The sequence below is a fragment of the Gossypium arboreum genome, chromosome 3 (assembly GCF_025698485.1).
Source record: "Gossypium arboreum isolate Shixiya-1 chromosome 3, ASM2569848v2, whole genome shotgun sequence".
NCBI classification, from domain to species: Eukaryota; Viridiplantae; Streptophyta; class Magnoliopsida; order Malvales; family Malvaceae; genus Gossypium; species Gossypium arboreum.
In genome coordinates, this window is record NC_069072.1 from 6,589,746 (window position 1) to 6,610,360 (window position 20,615).

Consider the following 20,615-nt stretch of genomic DNA (forward strand, 5'->3'; position numbering starts at 1 on the left):
AAAATTCCTAGAGCGTTCAAATTGGTCCCTATTTGTTTCTAATACGTATTTTGGGCCTCGAGAGCTCATGAAAGGCACAAAGTGGTTATTTCTGATGTTCATGTTAGTCGGTTGTGTAATGTACGTATTTGATCTGAAATGTTCGATAATGGTCCATAACCCTGTTCCGATGGCGGATAAGGGTTAGGGGGTGTTACACTTAGTATAACCAATTATGAAATCTTCCACTTTCAAGTCGTCAACAACATATCAACTACAATCAAATATGATGGATTATTCTCCAGTTTGCAAGAATAAATAAGTGATGGTAACACTAAAGGAAATTTGTCAAGTTTAGTAGATTAGTGTATATGATGTAATTAATAGGACAATGAGATTGGCGTACTGTCCTAATACAAGCAAAACAATCATGAAGCCCTAGTCACGAAGTGCAAACGTGTTAGTGTTGTGTCAATAAGGTATGCAAACTCATTAAATTCCTTAGAACTTGTGTTATTATGTATTGCAGGTAAATAGGGGATTTTGAGAGTTCGAGAAGGGACTAGGCCAGAGTTTATCATGCAACGATAGAATTGTTTCTTAGTTGTAATATGCATATAGTGGGGCGACCCAGATGCAGAGTCTCAGGGTCTTTTTTGTAAATGAAATTTAGTGGTCAAAATACAAATTTTCAATACTAAGTTAAAGTCTAACTTTAATAAGTTAAATAAGTTAAAGTTCAATATAAATTTACAAATTTTTAGAGTCTCAGGGTCTTTAACTTTAATAAGTTAAAGTTTACTTTGGTGACATTGTTGTATATTAAATTAAAGTTTTATCATCAACATAGATTTTTGAAAATTTTGAATTTACTTAGTTGTTGTATCAAATATATTCTTTGACTTCTTTCTTTTATTATTATGGATCATAATATTGAAAGTATCAGTTAAATTTTAAATTGGTATGTAACATTGTATAGTCTAGACCCGATGGTTGGTTCGAGTAAGGGGTGTTACAATTTCCCCTTACTACCTCTTTTTTCCTCCCTTCGTAATCTCTCTTTTTCATATTTTCAATTTATTTTTCTTTTTAAAAAACCCAAAAATATAGATATGTAAGAAAATTTCGTGCTTTCAACTTTTTTTCACCAAAACTCACTGCCTCTAACCCTTTGGGTTCTTGATATGTTATTTCTCATTGACTACTCTCTTTAATCCCTAATTTTGAAATCCTATATTTTTTTGGATCATATTCTTCAAAAATTTTAGTTTATTATTTTATTATTTTCATTTTATGATGAAATTTTTACTTTTGACAACTACCTTTTTCATTATTTTTTTTTGCCAAGACTATTTTTAAAATAAATATTTTGAAGGTATTCAGAAAATGACTAGAACAACTATACAATGGGGCTATTGAATGGTTATTTTAGGACTTTATTGGTTGTCCCACAAAGCTTAAAATGTATAAAGTTATCCCCACGTAAAATAATTTCAACCCTCAATTTGAAAAAGAGTGAAAAGAAAGGAAAAAGAATAAGAGAAGGAAAATAAAGAAATAAAAGGAAAGTTAAAAGAATTAAAGAAAAGAAATAATTTCACTCGAAAGAAAAATTATAGGGATCAGTTATAGAATTTGACCTAAAATATCATCTAAAGTATAATATTAATGTGCCACATCATCTTGTCATTATACTCTTAATGGGAGTTAATAACTGAGTGATATAACATAATATGTCAATAATGTTAGTGATCATATAGTAATGTTTTAAAGTTCAATGATCAAAATATAATTTTAGTCAAAATAAATGACCAAACTTGTAGTTTACCCTTTGAAAAAAGTTGAGAGATAACACATCGAACATGTTTGATTATAGGTATTTGAGGGAAAACAAAAGGTACAAAGGCAAATGAAAGAAGATTATGTACTGAAGGGATAAAAGTCTTACCTTATATCATTTATATCTTAGGTCAAGTTAAAGCTTTTCGAGAAGTTAAGTATATGTATACTTACATTCTAAGCATACATTTGACTATTGGAATGTAAAATTATTGAAATGTAATATTACTTATCGCTTTACTTGGTACAATAGTAGATCTTGGCATTTTAATCTAATGATCAATTTAAAACAGTTTGTATATATTATAATTATGGCATATTATCATGCTTTATCAATATAAAAACATATATACAATTACTTCACTAACATGAATAAAAACTTATAAAATCATAAATTTCAATAATTTATAGATCAAAGTACAAGGAAACAGAATAAATGATTCAAGCAATTCTCTTTAAAAAATATTTTAAAAATATTCAAGAATTGAATATGAAGTCTTCATTTCAACACTCTTTCTTTTAATGTTTACAATCAAGTTGTTTGTAAAAAAAAACTCATCGTCCATCTTCTTATGTAGTCTTGTTTTGACAATTTTTGTAACTAAAAATAATCGCTCACTAGTTGTAAACACTAGAAGAGTTAAAACAAGTGTAATCAATTCGCCAAGTAGATAACGCACTTTTTATTTTCTTATCTTTGTCAAAACAAGGCACATTTGTGACATGCAGATCAATTCTTTATAGTTTCACATCATTATACGTGTCACACTCAAAATGTTTCAATTGAAATCTCATATTCAACTTCTCTTGCTTAGTAAAACCAAAAGGATAATATTTTTCAACAAAAGTAAAAATATCATTAATATTGAAAGATTTATACTCTTTATTTGGATCCAAAGCAAAGTTAACTTCCGAAGATCCATTTCTTGAATGTTAAACCTATCATTTAGCTCTTGCAACTAAAAATCATTTACTTCATTGATTATGTCAAAATGATAATTGTGTATGAAGTAACTTAATTTTGTTGGTGTTATCAACGTTTACCTTTAAAATACCGTGCATTCAAATCAAGAATACTCAAATCACGCTTTTCAAAAAATAACAACACATCTTTAAGTAAATTAGTCTAATTGTTTTATCTTTAATTTTAAATCAACAATTTTATACTTAGAAACCAAATGCTTAACATTTTAAATGTCTCAAGATTTTTGTCAAAAAGCTTGACATACCATATCAGTAATGCCCATGACCTCTTCGTCAAATGCAAAAAAAAATGAACTCAAATGACTAAATCAGTTTGGATGCATCACTAGCATCCTCTTGTTGAGAATAAGTGGATCCTTCAACTTTAATATATTGATGTATCAAACATTGTTATAAGGTTGGGTATATAATGAAAATGAGAACCCCAACAAGCATCTTTAGCTCACTTTAAAGTGCCAACTTGGTTTGCATCTTTTCTATAATTAAAAACTTATTAATAGCTAACATATCTACAATTTTAGCTTCTTAAGCAACTTGTTTGCAGGAGGCATTAGCAAAATTCATAATGAAACTCAAATTATTGGAAAACTCATGAACATAATGTACCTCTCTAGTTGAAACAACAAAAGCAAATTGTAGGTAATGGTTTAAACAATGCATAATTTAAGCAGAAGGACAATCACTGAAGAATAACGCTTGCAGTCCTTTACATTCCCTGCATAAATTACTAGCCCTATTGTAACTTTCACAATCAGGACTATGACAAGAAAGAATAACATGTGTTTCATTCTTAAGATTTAAAGTTGATGTATCTTTAACATAAGATCAAAGAAAAATTCCCTCATAGATCCATCCCTATCAACAAAATCTAAAAACAAGAGTTATTTATCCTTTTTCCGATTCAATTAGGAGCTTCATCAATAATGATGCAAAATTTTGAATCTCCGATGTCTTAACTATTCTTCTTTCACACTTTATTCATATTTTAAAATTTTAATGATTCACATTTTTATGTCATTGTTCTTTTTTATAATTAATTTTTGAGTTATAAAATTTCAATAATCTAAATTAAAAAAAAGTATTTACCCAAACAAATAATAACAAATACTAGCATTTTAAAATTATGCTTTTTTTAAAAAATTTAAAAATTTATAAGATGGTGATCCAAACCACTCTAAGTTGAAAAACTAAATGAGATAAAACTCCATATTGTACTAACTGACTACCCATATCCACGATTTCAACTGGTTGAATTCTGGTTTGGTGGTCAACAAATTTAAGTTAAATTGAAAGCTTAAAGAATTGGTTGAAATCAGTAAAAGGAACTGAGAATTGAATACTGGTTAAAGTTGGAAAACCATATTTTTATTTAATTTTGAATTTTAAATAAAATTTGAGTTTTTCATTATGTTTTGATTTATTTCATCTTCGATTTTTAAAACATAATTTTTCTTCTTATTTTTAAAAATTTTAGTGTAAATTACACTATTAATTACTAAATTATGGGTAAATTTTATTTTGTTCACTAAACTAAAAAAGGTACAATTTGTTCACTGAACTATTCAAAAATATTCATTTAAGGCACTAAATTATTCACAAGTTTTTATTTAAGTCAATGGATTGTTAAGTTTTTTTTTTTTTAATTCTACCAGTGAGCTCCAACTGATGATTCGACAATCGGTATGGTAGATCAATACCTATCAACAAGTAACAAGTAAAGGAACATACACTGGATCCATATTGATCTAATGGTTAGTGTTGGAGATTAAAAAAAAACTATTTAAATTTTAATTCGCAGATCCATGATATCCAAAATTATTTCATAACAAAAATTAAACTGTAAAAGAGAAAAAATCCAAAATTATTTCATAACAAAAATTAAACTGTAAAAGAGAAAAAGAGCCTTCGATTGGCACAGACAGTGCAAACAGAAAAAAGTCATATAACATCGATTTTAACAATCTAATGATTTAAATAAAAAATTTTAAATAATTCAGTGACCAAATTATAACTTGTTTTAGTTAAGTAACCAAAACAAAAACTTAACCACTAATAGTGTAATTTATCCAAATTTTTGTGTATGATTAAAGTTATTATTAATTTACGTTTCAAAAAAGTTCCAAAACAAATAAACCGTTCAATTCAATCCAACCGACTCTATATTTCTATCCGCCTATAATTTAAACAAGTGTCAGCTAAACATTGAAACCATAGGATGCTTTGATACCCTTCAGACAATAGACCCAACTTTGAACATATTTGGGCATTACGGTCAACTAAATTATCAGGAATAGGGATAAATTTTGTTTTATACATCATTGTTTCAAGCTATAGGAACCGTAGATTAGGCACTAAATATAGATGGTATACCTGCCTTATCTTGTCTTCACATATCTTTAGGCGATATATATGCTTTTAAGGCCAAGGCCAATGCCAATGCACGGTTTACTTGAAGACTGTGAGATAACAATGAAATCTATTCCAGCATTTATGTCGTTTTTCTGGCCAAATTTGGCAAACAGGCCCCACCGTCTTAAAGCAGCCAACTAGTATTAAAAGTGATAGATATATTTGATAAGAGTAAGACCCTCTGCATCAATAATAGGCACTACTGTTAAGTGACATAAACACCACAAGATTCCATCAATTCTTTACCTAATTGTTCAAACCATGAGAGTCTTTGATGCTACTACTCATAATGCCTAGGCTCACAAACCTTGACTATAATATCTGTGTGCGTATTTTCTCCGGTGGTTCTCTGTTTAGTAGTTGATAAAGTTGCTTGGGCTACTTTATTTGGCAACCTGTTGCAAGAAACAATGACACCCACGTTCTCAAGATAAGTACAATCACGAGGGTGAACAGGAACAATCAAGCAAGTACCATATCACACAATCCTCTACACTTGTAACTCAGGATCAAACCGCCAATGACCTTGCCATTTTCTTTAGAGGTGGTCATGGTCTTTAAACAAAGTACAGCAGGAGTTTCTGCAACAGGAGAAGTTAGGTGAAAACACATGTTTGTTGAACCGTAATTTATTGGGGACCAGTTCTAATTTCTAAGTTGACACATGGTAAAACCCAGGAGGGGGTTTAAGAATCTTGAGAGATAGTTTGTTGAAGAAAATCAACTGCTTTAGATGTGTGCAATAAGCTTCAAAGCTTTGAAAGTATTTGAGTATATCATAGGATCTACAACAGTCTATGAAAGATTGACTGGTTCACCACATAGTTGCTCCAATTCACTTTCCAAAAGTTTGAACAAATTTGCTTTAGTTCGTCGATACACCCAAGCTTGAGTATCATGATCCCAGTCAAATCTAGATGGACCACTGCACAGATAACATTAAATGAAGATAAAAAATGATAATTCGTCAAAACAGACAAAAACATGATTGTCGCAAAGAAATTGGGTAAACACACACACAAGCACTTTCTTTTGAACTGCCGGTAGTTAAACATTGTTGTCAGCTAAAGTCCAAACATAAAATCAGATGAATATTAGAAAAATTATCTTCTACATCTAAGTGATTCCATGTAATAGTAAAATGTCAATGTAGAAAAAAAAAATCAAATAAAGGGTTCAAAGCAGTTGGAATGTAACTAAGTAGTTCAAGATAAGGAGAAAATGTCACCACTGGTAAATATCTCTGTTTCTCTTAAAATAGGTGGAACTTGATTCCCTACAATTCCTACCCTCATTTTTCATCTAAAGAAAAAAAATTGCATGTAGGAAGGTTCAAACTTTTTCCTGCCTTGTGGTGGCATCACTCTAAAGGGCAAGCAAGAAAAAGGAAATGGCAACTGAAGTTGATAAATCAGAGATAATATGATATGATGCCAACATTAACCAGCCACTCTTTATAGGCTAAATAGCAGTATGGTTTTAAGTTCAAAATGATATGCTAGTTATATATATATTGAATGTTTACAGATGTTCGTGAAGAACGTTGATTTAAAATCACTAAAGTGTTCTACATTTCTCTTTGTTTTTCCTCAAGAAAATATACAGTTTTAGTTTGAAAGTTTTGAGCAAACACCTTTGGAAATAACTAACAAAGGCCTCTTCAGAAAGCATCTTTTAGTTGCATAGCTGCTTTTTTTTACAAATATGTACCCATGAATGATCTAGAAAACTCAGACTCAGCTAGTCGAGCACTTTTATTCATACAAAACCTGATATATTTTCTTTCTATCTTACAAAATAATCACCAGCTGAAATCTACATGAATGGTTTGAAAAACATAATAACATTTTTCTGGAAACTAACCCAACTTTTCACGTATACATCTGAAGCCTTAGTTAATAGACAAATGAAAATTACAATGTGTCAAAGACTAAATGAGGAATCAATTTCAGTTGAAGGAAAGACAAATATAAACAAAACAGCACCTTCAATTCCAAAGAAGACAATGCCATATACAGGATTTCACAAAACCAAATAATAAAGAAGAACAAGAAACAATCATACCTTATAGGTGAAGATAACCAAATTTGTCGATTAGGGGTCTGCTTATTCATCACATAGGTGCCCAGAGCCCCAAGTTTTAGTGTCAATACTTCATTCTACTAAATCCAAGAAAATATGTTAACTTCCACAAAGAAGCCAAGTCATTTCCAAAGCCAAAAATCAAGTTTTTTTTTAACACTTACCCCATAATCTACATCGAAACCATCAATTTCAACAATATCACCATATTCCTGTCACAAACCCAAAACTAAATTTAAAATAATAATAATAATAATTTAAATGAAAAAAAAAGGGTTAACTTACCTCTAATTTCTCTTGAAGGTTATGGATTGTAGAATTAGCTAATCTATGAAATTCATCTTCCGGCAAAACCGAACTGTTACAACAATAAGCATTAGGGGCAAAAAGGATCATACCTAAAATGATTTTATAATCAAAATTTAACGGGTAACTCGAAAGATGGTATATTTACCGATAATCAATGGAAGCAGGTCCCTGAGAATCCTGGGGGAGATTAAGAGGGTCAGAGCAGAAGCTTCTAGAAGAGGCGAATGGCCAAGGAGAAACGTTGGTCCTGGAAGCATTTCGAAGAAGAAAAAGAAGACGAGAAGAGCGGAGGGGTGGGGAAGGCGAAAGCGAAGGAGATAAGAGAAGTTTAGAGATTCGCCTGAGAAGGGTTAATCTGGAAGCCATTGCCATCGATGTACTCTGCTAATCGCTAGTCCAAAAGAGGAAAGACTCAAATGCTAGTTGGGCTTCCTTTGTGTGTGTGTGTTGGGTTGGGCCTAATAAAAGATAAAAATGGATTTAGGTGATACCGATTTAAACCAGATATAATTATTTGATAAATGGTGTACATAGTTATTTAAAATGTTTTTTTAAAATTGGACGTTTGATTTTTTTAGTTCACATCATTAATATGTCAATTGACTTCCGATTCACCCACCTAATTTCAAATAAAATGATTATATATAAATCATACTATTAAAATAATTAATAAAATACAATTATTTCAATTATTCAAATTACTAATTTTTAAAAAATATCAATTAAATAAGTAATATTTTATAATCCACTCATATCAACCAAGATTTTTAAATTTTTAAAATGAATTTATTTATCTAAAAGAATTTCAAAATTTGTAAAGAATTTGTGGATATGTATTAGTGAAATTCCACCTAAACAAATATAATTTTTCAAATTTTTATAATATTATTTTATTTAATACACATAATCCAGCTGTAAAAAATTAAACTTCAAAATATATTTTTATTTATTTCTAATATATTTTAAATTTTATATTATTTAAAATATTTATAAAATTTTAAAACCCTATGATATCCATATGACATATTTTTATTTATCTATTTACATCATTAATTTTCTTTTACAATTATTTTTTCAACTTATAAAATTCTAATATCCTAAAATTTTCTAAGAAAATTATTTATCCAAAATCCGCTTTAATTTTTTTATCAAACAGTACCATATCTATTTCCATTTTTTTATGTATTTATAGATTTTTTACTTTACAATAGTGTGTGCCAAGATATAAAACAAACTTAAAAACAATATACTGAAAATAATATATTTATTTAATATATAATTTTATCGAGACTTGTTTGAAATAGTGGTTAGAGTTCCTATTTAATATTCGGATAATATTAATTTAAACCATATAATCTTTTTTCCCTTTTTCCATGTATATTGTAATCATAAAAGAAATATTTCATAAATTAATGTTATAATTTAGATAATTCATTAATTTTACAAATTTTAAATATTTTGTTAAATGTGATTAATCTGGTGGTTAAGAGATATTCACCATTAAAGTTCAAGTGTGTGAATACAAACCTTATAATTGAAAAAAAAAAGATAATTCATAAACTCAAATTTATATAATGTATATGGTTATATTAATTCCATAAAATAATATTATTCCACTTGAAAATCCTTTTTATATCACACAGAACAAATCCTGTAGAATATAAACAACATATTTAGCCACACAACTTCACTCTTTTTCAAGTATATATTCTAATTATATTCTTAAACTAATCAAAATTAAAGTTCATATAAATATTTTATCTTTCAAATTTATGTTGTTTTTGTATAAAAGTAGACAGAATAAGAAAACATCAAAGCCATTGATGAAATAAGGTGTCGAAACTATTTTTAATTTTAAAACGTGGATCGACTTTAAAAATATGGATGGAGTCGCCACCAATTCTTTTTGAGGTGTAATTGGGTCACCTTATAAAGCATTTTGGTCTATGAATGTTAAGAAAACAGGTTCGAGAATCAATTACGTACAAGGAAGGATTAGCACCCTCGTAACGCCCAAAATCGCTACCAAATTGATTAATAATGTCCTTATTGTTGAAAATTTTAAGAGATTTTAAAATATAATTCTTTTAGAAAATATTTGAACGGTTCGTTTTGGGATATTAAGGCTTATTTGTTCCAAAAGGACAAAATGTCACACCCAGCACATTAGGATGCAACATTTTAACCCTCAAGACCCAAATAGTCCTTTAATTTTTCGAAACCTGAGACTAGAAGGATATTTAAACATTTAGATGACCGAAAAAAACCACAACCCAGCACGTTAGGGCATGACTCTTTCGGACTTTCAAGCGCGAAACATTGCCTTGTTTTATAAGACTTTCGAAAACGATCTAAAGTCAATTAAAAAATGTATTTATTTAATTTATTTTTTGAAAAAAACGAAAAAACTAAGAACTAGCTTAAGTGAGTTTAAATTTGAGTCGTTATACCATATAAGGAAACAGGTATGCCATTGTGAAATATATAACAATAATCTAATGCAACAATATAATACGACTAAATCATAACAGGATCAAGATATGCATATAAAGTAAAAGGCATAATTTAAATTGAATATATATGCAAAATAACATAAGAAAATATTTTGAAGACCGAGGTATACTTTGAAATGAAATTTAAAAGAAACAAATGTATGAATAAAATATAATACATATATATATATAAAAAGAATATGGACAGCAAGCAATATGAAATCAATAATAATATATAGTGAGGAGTAATAAATAATAATAATTTAGTATAAAATAACTGATAAAAAAATGGTGTATATAAAAACAATATGATAAGTCCATTAAAGAATATATTTGAAGGAAAAAACTTTTAGGGAAAAAATGTATATATATATAAGTTATAAGTAATAAAAAATGGTAGTAAATAGTAAAAATAATGAAGAAAATAAGAAGTATAATAAACTATATTTAAAATTATGAGCTTAAAAAAACTAAATAGTATAAAAATACTTATTAGTAAAAATAATAATATAACAAATAATATAATAAATATGATGAAGATTTATACATAAAATAATTAACTTTGCTAAAAAAACTATAATAAGCATGTAATATAAAATGATATAATAATGTAAAACATAACTCAAATTGATTAAATTAAATGAAAATAAATAAAAATAATGAAAATAATATAATAAGCATAATAAATAATAGTGTAAAAAATAATACAATAAATAATAGGAAAATAATTTAATAAATGATAGTAAAAAAAGTAATAATAGATTAATAATAATACCAAAAAAAATTTGTGATAAAAGTGTCTAAAATAAACAAAATAAGGCTTAATTGGAATCACAATGGAAGTTCTGGGGTAAAACATAAATAAAAGGGGAAGGGAGGATCTCATTGGAACACGTGTAACACTCCTTACCCGAGACTGTTGCCAGAATCGAGCACGAGGCATTACTAAACTTATTCTATCCCTTAAATAGGTTTAAATTGTTTATTTAAGCATTTCGAATGTGCTGCCATTCTGCGTCAGAGTCGCCTAAAAATTCATATCTTGAGTTCCGAAACTCGAAATTAAGATCCGTAAATTTTTCCTAAAACTAGACTCATATATCTATCTACTAATTTTTTTCATAGATTTTTGACTTGGCCAATTAGTACAGTTTATTAGTTAAAGTTTCCCCTGTTTCAAAACTCGACTGCACTAACTTCTTGTTACTACGAACCATGTTTCTTCCTGTACAAAATTCATATCACTACGCCGTTTGTTTCTATTAAAACTAGACTCAACAAGGATTATAACCATATAAAGTATACCTTCTAATTAGTTTTGTACAATTTATGGTGAATTTCCAAAGTTGAAAAAGGGGTTCTAGAAATCGCTCTGACCCTGTTTCACTAAAACTCAGATATATCATGAAATATAATACCTTTACCTATTTTTCTTATTCCATAAGAAAATAGACATAATAAGATTTAATTTCATATATTATTCATCTTCAAACTATGTTTATACAATTTTAGTGATTTTTCAAAGTTACGTCATTGCTGTTACTTGAATCTGTTTTTAGGTTACTTTCACATTTTCATAATTTTCATGTGATAATCACCATTCAATCATACATATTAATAAACATGCATATCATCGGCCATTTTATTAGCTAATCACTAGCAAGTATTTATACATCATTCATTGTTCATATTATACCAAAAGTGGCTAAGTTTCTATACATGCCATATACAAAACAAAACGTCTAATTATACCGAGTTATTTCTTTGATAGTGTGATCGGCCTCCGACGTTTCCTTCGATCCCGAGTGGCTAGATAAGTACTATAAGAAGAAGAAAATAAAGAGATTAAGCACTAGGCTTAGTAAGCTTACAAGCAAATAAATCACAACATTCAACATAATGGATAATTATGCATAATATCATCTAACATCATAAATTTCTTTACTTCTCAATTTCTATCTTCTTCTTTATTCCCTTACCTTCTTTCTTACGACCTTTCCTTTTCATAAGTATAATCTACTTTTCCTTTGCTGTTAATTCACTGTAATTTAACTCGTATCGACCCGTTGAACCACTCGGAATACTAAGGATACTAGGGTCGTTCTCGTCTATCAATATCTCGCCAATGCCATGTCTTTGACATGGACTTACATGAATTATTCTGTCTCCAATGCCATATATAATATGGACTTACATGGCTCAATCTGTCTCTAAAGCCATATTTCTAATATGGACTTACATGGCTTATTTCGTTACGTCTCGTCAACCCTAATATCCTAACCTTCCTAGGGTTCAACCGGGCTTTCTAACACTTTTCCTCTGTCACTTCACCTTAAATTCGACTTTAAATATTTTCATAACATAAATATATAAATGCTGAAATTGACAATAATAATGTAAAATAAAAGAATATTGCATTTATTTATCGTAAACTTACCTCGATACAAAATGTGACTAAACTTTACAATTTAGTCCTTTACTTTTTCTTTTCCCGATCTACTCTCAATTTCGCTCTTCTTGATCTATAATAGCAAATTTAGCTTATTTAATATCAACATTTATCAAAACAACCCTTTACTCAAACTTTGGCAAAATTACATTTTTTCCCCTAAACTTCATCCTATTTTCTTATGTTTTATGACATGCTGATCATTTTTCCCTTCTATGGCAACATCAAATTCACACACTAACATGTACTTATGACTATTAGGTATTTTTACCGATTAAGTCTTTTTACTCGTTTTCATTTAAAACCAAGTAGCACAAGTTGTCTAACATAATTTAAAACCTCATATTCCATCATAAAACATCAAAATACACAAATTCAACCTATGGGTATTTTTCCAAATTTGATTCCTAACTTAAATTATTGCTAGCATAAGCTTTATCGAGCTACCGGGACTTCAAAAACGTAAAAATCATTAAAAACGGGGCTTGGAATCACTTACTATGAAGCTTGAAAGTTGAAGAAACCCCAGCTATGGAGAGAGGTAAGGTTCTGCTGGTAACTTGAAGAAGATGATACAATTTTATCATCTTTTTCACCTTTTTATTAATGTTAATAACCAAATGACCAAAATGCCCCTCCTTACTAAACTTTCAAAAATTCCTTCCATGTCCTAATTTTGTCCATGAACTTAAAATTGGTCAAATTACCATTTAAGATCTCCTAATTAATATTCCAAAATAATTTCATACTAAAAACTTCTAGAATGCAAGTTTTGCAAATTATTCGATTTAGTCCCTAACCTCAATTTAAGCACTTTATGCATAGAATTTTATCACGAAATTTTCACACAATCATGTAATCATACCATGAACCTCAAAATAATAATAAAATATTTTTTTTTACCCTGAATTTGTGGTTTCGCAACCACTGTTCCGTTTAGGCCCTATTTCGGAATGTTACAACGCGCGTGGAACAAGGGGGTTTAAAAATGTAATTTACCCAAATTCTTGAACCTAGCATTTAATATGGACCAAATTAAAAGCTGCACAAAATTGCTGGGTGAAATTTAAAAACAAAAGTGAAGCAGATTTGGGCAGCAAGAAAATGCACGGGGACTTAGTGCGTAAATTGACCCTTTAAGGGCAAAACGCGTGGGCCCTACCACTTTAAAAGCTATTGAATGGCATCTGCCATTTTTAAGAACCAATTTTATTTTTTATTTCTAGTGTTTTTCAAAAAAGAAGGAGAATGCTTCTTCTTCCTTGCTCCCTCTCTATTTTTGCTAGGAGTTCAACCTAGCTTGCGCCACTCTGGAGGATCATCGGTGCCACGCACCTCCACCCCATCACCGGTTCACGGATCACGACCGGGTAAGCCCTCCTTTCTTTCTTTTTACTTAAAATCAGTCTATAAACAAAATAAAAAAAGGAAAAAAATACGAATCAAAAAAGTTACAGGAAGAAGAATGAAAAATCACCTTTCAATCCTGAGACTAGATTTTTGATTTACTTCCGATCTTTTCTCTATAATTTCTGCTGGTGTACTTATATAATGAGCAAAAAAAAAGAAAGAGCCCCGTTTACAATGTTTAAAATGGCTTTTATAGCCTAGAAAAACAAATAAACTCTTCTATTGGTTGTTATCTGTTTGCTTCTCATTACGGTGTTGTTGCGGATATCTCGGAAGCACAAGGCGTGACAAAGAGGGATCACTGGTAGCGCACGCCTCTGGAGGTGCAGTGGATGGTGGAGGCACGTGGGGATGGGGGTATTTGGGGTGGATTTTGTTTTGGTTTTGGGCTGTTTTGGGTTATAGGATTGGGCTAGTGGTTAATGGGTTTGATTAGTGGGCTAGGCAAAGAAAATTGGTCCAACAGCTGCCCCTCTTTGCTCATTGTCGTGTAACAAGAATAGAGCAAAGACTTAGAAGGGCCAATTTTGCCTGGCCCCATCATGTCTTGACTTCTTGATTGCCTCTTTTCTTCAAGTAGCCTCGTTTTAACCCATTGCATCCTATTACTTCCAGATGATTCATTACTGCTTTGTAGATATACGATTTATTGAAACTTGATCCATTCCATTCCTGTTCAGTGGGGTGGGATCTGCTGAAATCTGGTCTGCTCCACTCCTGCTTAGTGAAGATAAGATTGGTGGTTGAAATCTGCTCCATTGTCGATCAATGGAGATAAGATTCACCGAAATTTGGTTTGCTCCGCTCCTGCTCAGCGAAGATAAGACCTGGTATATTTAGCCTGCTCCACTCCTGCTCAGTGAAGATAAAGCTGATGATTGGAATCTGTTTAATCGCCGTTACGTGGAGATAAGATTCTCCAAAATTCGATCTGCTTCACTCTTGCTCAATAAAGATAAGATCTGGTATATTTAGCCTGCTCCATTCCTGCTCAGTGAAGATAAGGTTGATGATTGGAATCTGCTCCATCGCCGGTACGTAGAGATAAGATTATCCAAAATTCGATCTACTTCACTCCTGCTCAATGAAGATAAGATCTGGTATATTTAGCCTGCTCCACTCCTGCTCAGTGAAGATAAGGTTGATGATTGGAATCTGCTCTATCGCCGGTACGTGGAGATAAGATTCTCCAAAATTCGATCTGCTTCACTCTTGCTCAATGAAGATAATATCTGGTATATTTAGCCTGCTCCACTCCTACTCAGTGAAGATAAGGTTGATGATTGGAATCTGCTCCATCGCCGGTACGTGGAGATAAGATTCTCCAAAACTCGATCTGCTTCACTCCTGCTCAGTGAAGATAAGATCGGGTATGTTTAACCTGCTCCACTCCTGCTCAGTAAAGATAAGGCTGATGATATCTGTCTTTTTAATCAATCCTGCTACATTGTCCACTAGGGGATCCTATCTGTAGAAGAGTGATTTTATGCTTATGCTAGATGTTTAGGATGCCATGATTAATCAAATGCTCCTAACTAGATGTCTTATAGATATTTAAATGCATAAATGCAAAATGTCATGAGAATGATCATTTAATTTTTTAGGCTGTTATCGCTTGCTGTTTGCTATGGTAACATCCTTGACGTATGCCTTCTCATCCAGCTTGATAAAAAAGGGCTTGAGGATACTGTAAGTCCCTTTTTCCTTCACACGTTTCTAGTTCTTTAAGCCTGGTGAGTTTTAAATAATTGTCCTGTTTCAGGATCTTGTATTGTTTAGAAATCTTTCAGAGTAATACGTAAAACCTCTTTTGAGAACATTGTTAGTTAATTAATCATTATTTCAATGTAAAACGCTTGAAAAAGATCATAAGGGTAAATGGAACTGAAATTTATTCGAGTTCTAGCTCACGAAAGATGTACTAAAGAAAGAAAGCATTGATTATTTGAAAAAAAAATGGATAAAAAGAACAAATAGATGCCCCAGATTCCGCAGTTTGAGCTTCTCTGAACAAACTACTCGAAGACCATTCTACACTTGACATGTGTTCAAGGGATCTATAGCATTTGTCGATGCCCCAAAATGTAGCCCATCCCTTCTTTGTCGATTCTAGTGTAACGAGACTACTACTTGCCCCAGTCTGGATCAATTTTTGAATTGCCCTTTGTGGGTTTTCAATTCAAAACCCCTTTGGTTTCAAGGCGCCCTTTTACGGGTTTTCACCTTGGCCTCTCACTTTTTTCTTTTTTATTTTATTTTTTTATTTTTTTGGCGCCCTTTACGGGTTTTCACCTCAACTGCTTCAAGCAAAATATCTTTTGACAGAATCCAAATTTATCGGGTTAGACAAGCTCTTGCCATCCATCTCTGCTAGTATCAATGCCCCTCCAGAGAAAGCCTTTTTTACCGCATAGGGTCCTTCCCAATTTGGCATCCATTTACCCCTGAAATCTTTTTGCATAGGGAGAATCTTTTTCAATACTAAGTCCCCTTCATGGAACACCCTAGGGCGAACTTTTTTGTTGTAGGCTCGCATCATTCTCCTCTGGTACATTTGACCATGACGAATAGCCTTCAGCCTCCTCTCTTCAATCAAGTTTAGTTGATCGTAACGAGATTGGATTCATTCTGCTTCGTCTAACTTCAACTCTAATAAAACTCAGAGAGAAGGGATTTCGACCTCAATAGGTAAAACTGCCTCCATCCCATAAACCAATGAGAAAGGTGTTACCCCGGTAGAAGTTCTGACAGATGTCCGATAAGCATAAAGGGCAAATGGGAGCTTTTCATGCCAATCTTTGTAGGTCTCCGCCATTTTCCCTACAATCTTCTTGATATTCTTATTGGCTGCCTCAACCGCCCCATTCATTTTTGGGCGGTATGGCAACGAGTTGTGATGTTTAATGTTGAACCGACTGCAGACTTCTGCTATTGCGCTATTGTTCAGATTCAATGCGTTGTTAGATACGATTCTTTCTGGCATACCATAACGACATACGATCTCCTTCTTCAGGAACTTGCTGACCGTCGACTTTGTAACATTGACGTACGAAGCAGCCTCCACCCATTTGGTAAAGTAGTCAATGACCACAAAAATGAATCGATGTCCGTTGGAAGCCTTTGGCGAAATCGGCCCAATGACATCCATACCCCACATTGAGAATGGCCATGGGGAAGTCATAACATGGAGGGGTGAAGGAGGGACATGGATCTTGTCTCCATAAATTTGACACTTATGGCACTTCTTAGCGTAATTGATGCAACCTCCTTCCATTGTGGGCCAGTAATATTCGAGTCTCATGATTTGTCGAGCCATTGTAAAACCATTGGCATGCGTCCCACAGATGCCATCATGGACTTCCTGTAGAATTTTCTTTGCCTCAACAGCGTCAACACATCTTAGCAACACCTGATCCTTTCTTTTCTTATATAGGACCTCACCGTCCAAGACATAGTCACTGGCTAACCTCCTCAATATTCTTTTATCATTTTCGGTTGCTTGATCTGGGTACGCACGGCTCTTCACATATTGAAAGATATCATGATACCAAGGATGATCATCTCTCTCTTCCTCTTCGTCGATATTACAGCAGTGAGCCGGAGCCTCACAGATACTCATTTGAATTAGCTTCATATCCTCCTGTTTATTTATTTTGATCATGGAAGCCAGTGTAGCCAAGGCGTCAGCCATCTGATTCTCGTCTCGCGGGAGGTAATGAAAGGTAATATCATCAAACTCTTCAATTAACTCCAGGATTAACTTTCGGTAACTGATCAATTTGGGATCTCTCGTTTCCCACTCGCCTTTAAGCTGATAAATTACCAATGCGGAATCTCCATACACTTCTAATACTTTGATTTCGCGGTCTATAGCTGCCCGAATTCCTATGATACATGCCTCGTATTCTGCCATGTTGTTTGTGCAGTCAAAATCCAGCTTACAAGTGAATGGATAATGGTCTCCATTTGGGGATATCAGTACTGTCCCAACTCCATTTCCAACGACATTTGATGCTCCGTCAAAATTTAATTTCCAAGAATGATCTTCATACATGTCTTCTTCAGCGATTGCTACATACATTAGATCTTCATTGGGGAAACTGGAATTCAAAGGTTTATAGTCCTCCAAAGCTCTACTGGCTAGGAAGTTTGCTATTGCACTCCCCTTCACAACTTTTTGGTTTACATAGACTATATCAAATTCAGAGAGCAGAATCTGCCATCGAGCCATCCTTCCATTTAAAGCGGTTGATTCCATCATGTATTTGAAAGGGTCTAACTTTGAAATTAGCCAAGTTGTATGGTACAACATGTATTGCCTCAACTTTTGTGTTGTCTAAACCAAAGCACAGCATAGCTTCTCAACTGCAGATACCTCATTTCACACTCAGTGAATTTTTTACTGAGGTAATATATCACTTTTTCTTTTCTCCCAGTCTCATCGTGTTGGCCAAGCACACACCCCATCGAATTATCAAATACTGTTAAGTACAGTATCAATGGTTTACCAGGGCTTGGTGGTGTTAGCACTAGGGGACTGGACAAATATTGTTTAATCTTTTCAAAGGTTTTTTGGCATTAATTATCCCATACCCCAGGATTATGCTTTTTAAGAAGACGGAATATGAGGTCACACTTCTCAGTCAATTGCGAAATAAATCGTGCGATATAGTTTAGTCTCCCTAGAAAACCTCGAACTTCTTTCTGAGTTTGTGGCGGTGACAGCTCCTGAATAGCCTTGACTTTATCAGGGTCGACTTCTATTCCTTTCTCACTGACTACGAAGCCGAGTAACTTTTCGGACCTAGCTCCGAAGGTGCATTTTGACGGATTGAGCTTTAATTGGAATTTCCTCAACCTCAGGAACAATTTTCTCAACACTCGCACATGCTCCTCTTCAGTTCGGGATTTTGCAATCATATCATCAACGTAGACCTCAATTTCCTTGTGCATCATGTCATGGAACAAGGTTACCATGGCTCTTTGGTATGTGGCTCCTGCATTTTTTAACCCGAAGGGCATCACCTTGTAGCAAAACGTTCCCCATAAAGTTATGAATGTTGTTTTTTCCATATCCTCAGGATGCATCTTAATTTGATTCTACCCGGAGAACCCATCCATAAAGGAGAACAGTGAATAGCCTACCGTATTATCTACTAAAGTGTCTATGTGAGGCAATGGAAAGTTATCATTTGGGCTGGCCTTATTTAAATCTTTGTAATCTACACATATCCGTACTTTCCCATCTTTCTCAGGGACAGGGACGGCATTGGCCACCCATTTTGAATAATTGACCACGTGTAGGAGTCCAGCATTAAACTGCTTCTTGACTTCTTCCTTTATTTTCATTGCTACATCGGGTCTCATCCTTCGGAGCTTCTACTAAACTGGCTTGCACTCCTTTTTTATAGGGACACGGTGTACTGCGATATCGGTACTTAAACCAGGCATATCTTGATATGACCATGCAAAGACGTCCTTGAATTCTTGTAATAGCTCAATAAGGTTCTGTTTTGTTTTCTCGTTAACGCAAGTGCCAATTTTAACTTCCCTCCCATTTTTCAGGGCCACAATCTCAGTAGTCTCTTTGTGTGGTAGGATCTGCTCTTCTTCTCGCTCCACCATCCTTAACAAATCGGGAGATAAACCACAATCCTCGTCCTCTTCAAAATCCTGAAGTCCCTCAAAGCACATGTCTCACTTGAAAGGAAATTTCGGGCTCGTATCAGCATTACTCATGACGTTGACATCTGGGGGCCTATTATGAGTATAAGGGAATACCCAAAGAAAACGAAATGAATAATTCCTTTGTATGTTATGATTGTTTATGAAATGAAAAGGAAGAAAAAATAATTGCTCGAACTGATATATGATAATACATTTTTTATTAAAAATAATAATGTTTAAACATGAGCCTATTTCACAAAAGATTCTTATTGTCCCTAGGCTAGAAGACAACAAGTAGGTTTTGAATATTACCCTGTGTTAGCTCTAAAGATTACAGGAATTTCTTCCACAGTTCAGTTATTCAAAACACTCCCAGGCTCATACGGGAAAATGCTCGATAAATTCCTTTCCATTGCTTCCTCTTCAAACATGGCGTTGATGTTCCAAATTCCTATCACATCCTCGACTATTCCTTCTTTTATCCTCTCCGGTACAGAATGAATAAACCCTCCAAATACAAATGTTTGGAAAATATGGGGGAAGCTCATCGGTTCCCACCTGACTTCTATCCCACTCAATCTTGCTCTCCGCTGTTCTTGTTTCCTTTCAAACTCCTTATTCACTTGGCTTGCATCTGGCCTGAATCCCAAACCGAAGCGATCCCACTTGCCAACCAAGGCTGACACTCTAACTTATCCACGGAGGTGCCTCCCAAGTCCTTTGCCAGGTAATGCCCCTTTCCCAACTGTAAGCTGCAGGCTCATTTTCGTAGCACCTGACATCTTAGGTATCGGAATCCTGCTTCCTTCAGCTATAAACATTGCATTTACAAACTCTAACGATTGAAATAAACATTCAACCGCTTCGTTGTCATTCTCTACGTAGGGTGCATCACTGGTAACTGACGCAATAATGTCCTCCTCCGTATTTATTGTTATTAGCTGACCCTCAGTAACCATCTTTAGCTTCTGGTGCAGCGAGGATTGCACTACCCC

At 32.9% G+C, this 20,615-nt stretch overlaps 2 protein-coding genes across 2 annotated transcripts; both read right to left on the minus strand.

Moving 5' to 3' along the window:
• Nucleotides 1-4,943: 4,943 nt before the first annotated feature.
• On the minus strand, nucleotides 4,944-8,021 carry LOC108474646 (frataxin, mitochondrial). The gene is made up of 5 exons (XM_017776641.2): nucleotides 7,748-8,021; nucleotides 7,579-7,651; nucleotides 7,458-7,505; nucleotides 7,276-7,370; nucleotides 4,944-6,136 (listed from the first exon to the last, which is right to left on the minus strand). Exons 1-5 carry the CDS (start codon nucleotides 7,972-7,974, stop codon nucleotides 6,007-6,009), a joined length of 573 nt encoding a protein of 190 aa, XP_017632130.1. The 5' UTR covers nucleotides 7,975-8,021; the 3' UTR covers nucleotides 4,944-6,006.
• An 8,234-nt stretch (nucleotides 8,022-16,255) lies between these two features.
• Nucleotides 16,256-18,873, minus strand: LOC108474973 (uncharacterized). The gene is made up of 3 exons (XM_053026223.1): nucleotides 18,547-18,873; nucleotides 16,870-18,289; nucleotides 16,256-16,539 (listed from the first exon to the last, which is right to left on the minus strand). The coding sequence occupies exons 1-3, from the start codon at nucleotides 18,871-18,873 to the stop codon at nucleotides 16,256-16,258; spliced, it is 2,031 nt and encodes a 676-aa protein (XP_052882183.1).
• Nucleotides 18,874-20,615: the final 1,742 nt, after the last annotated feature.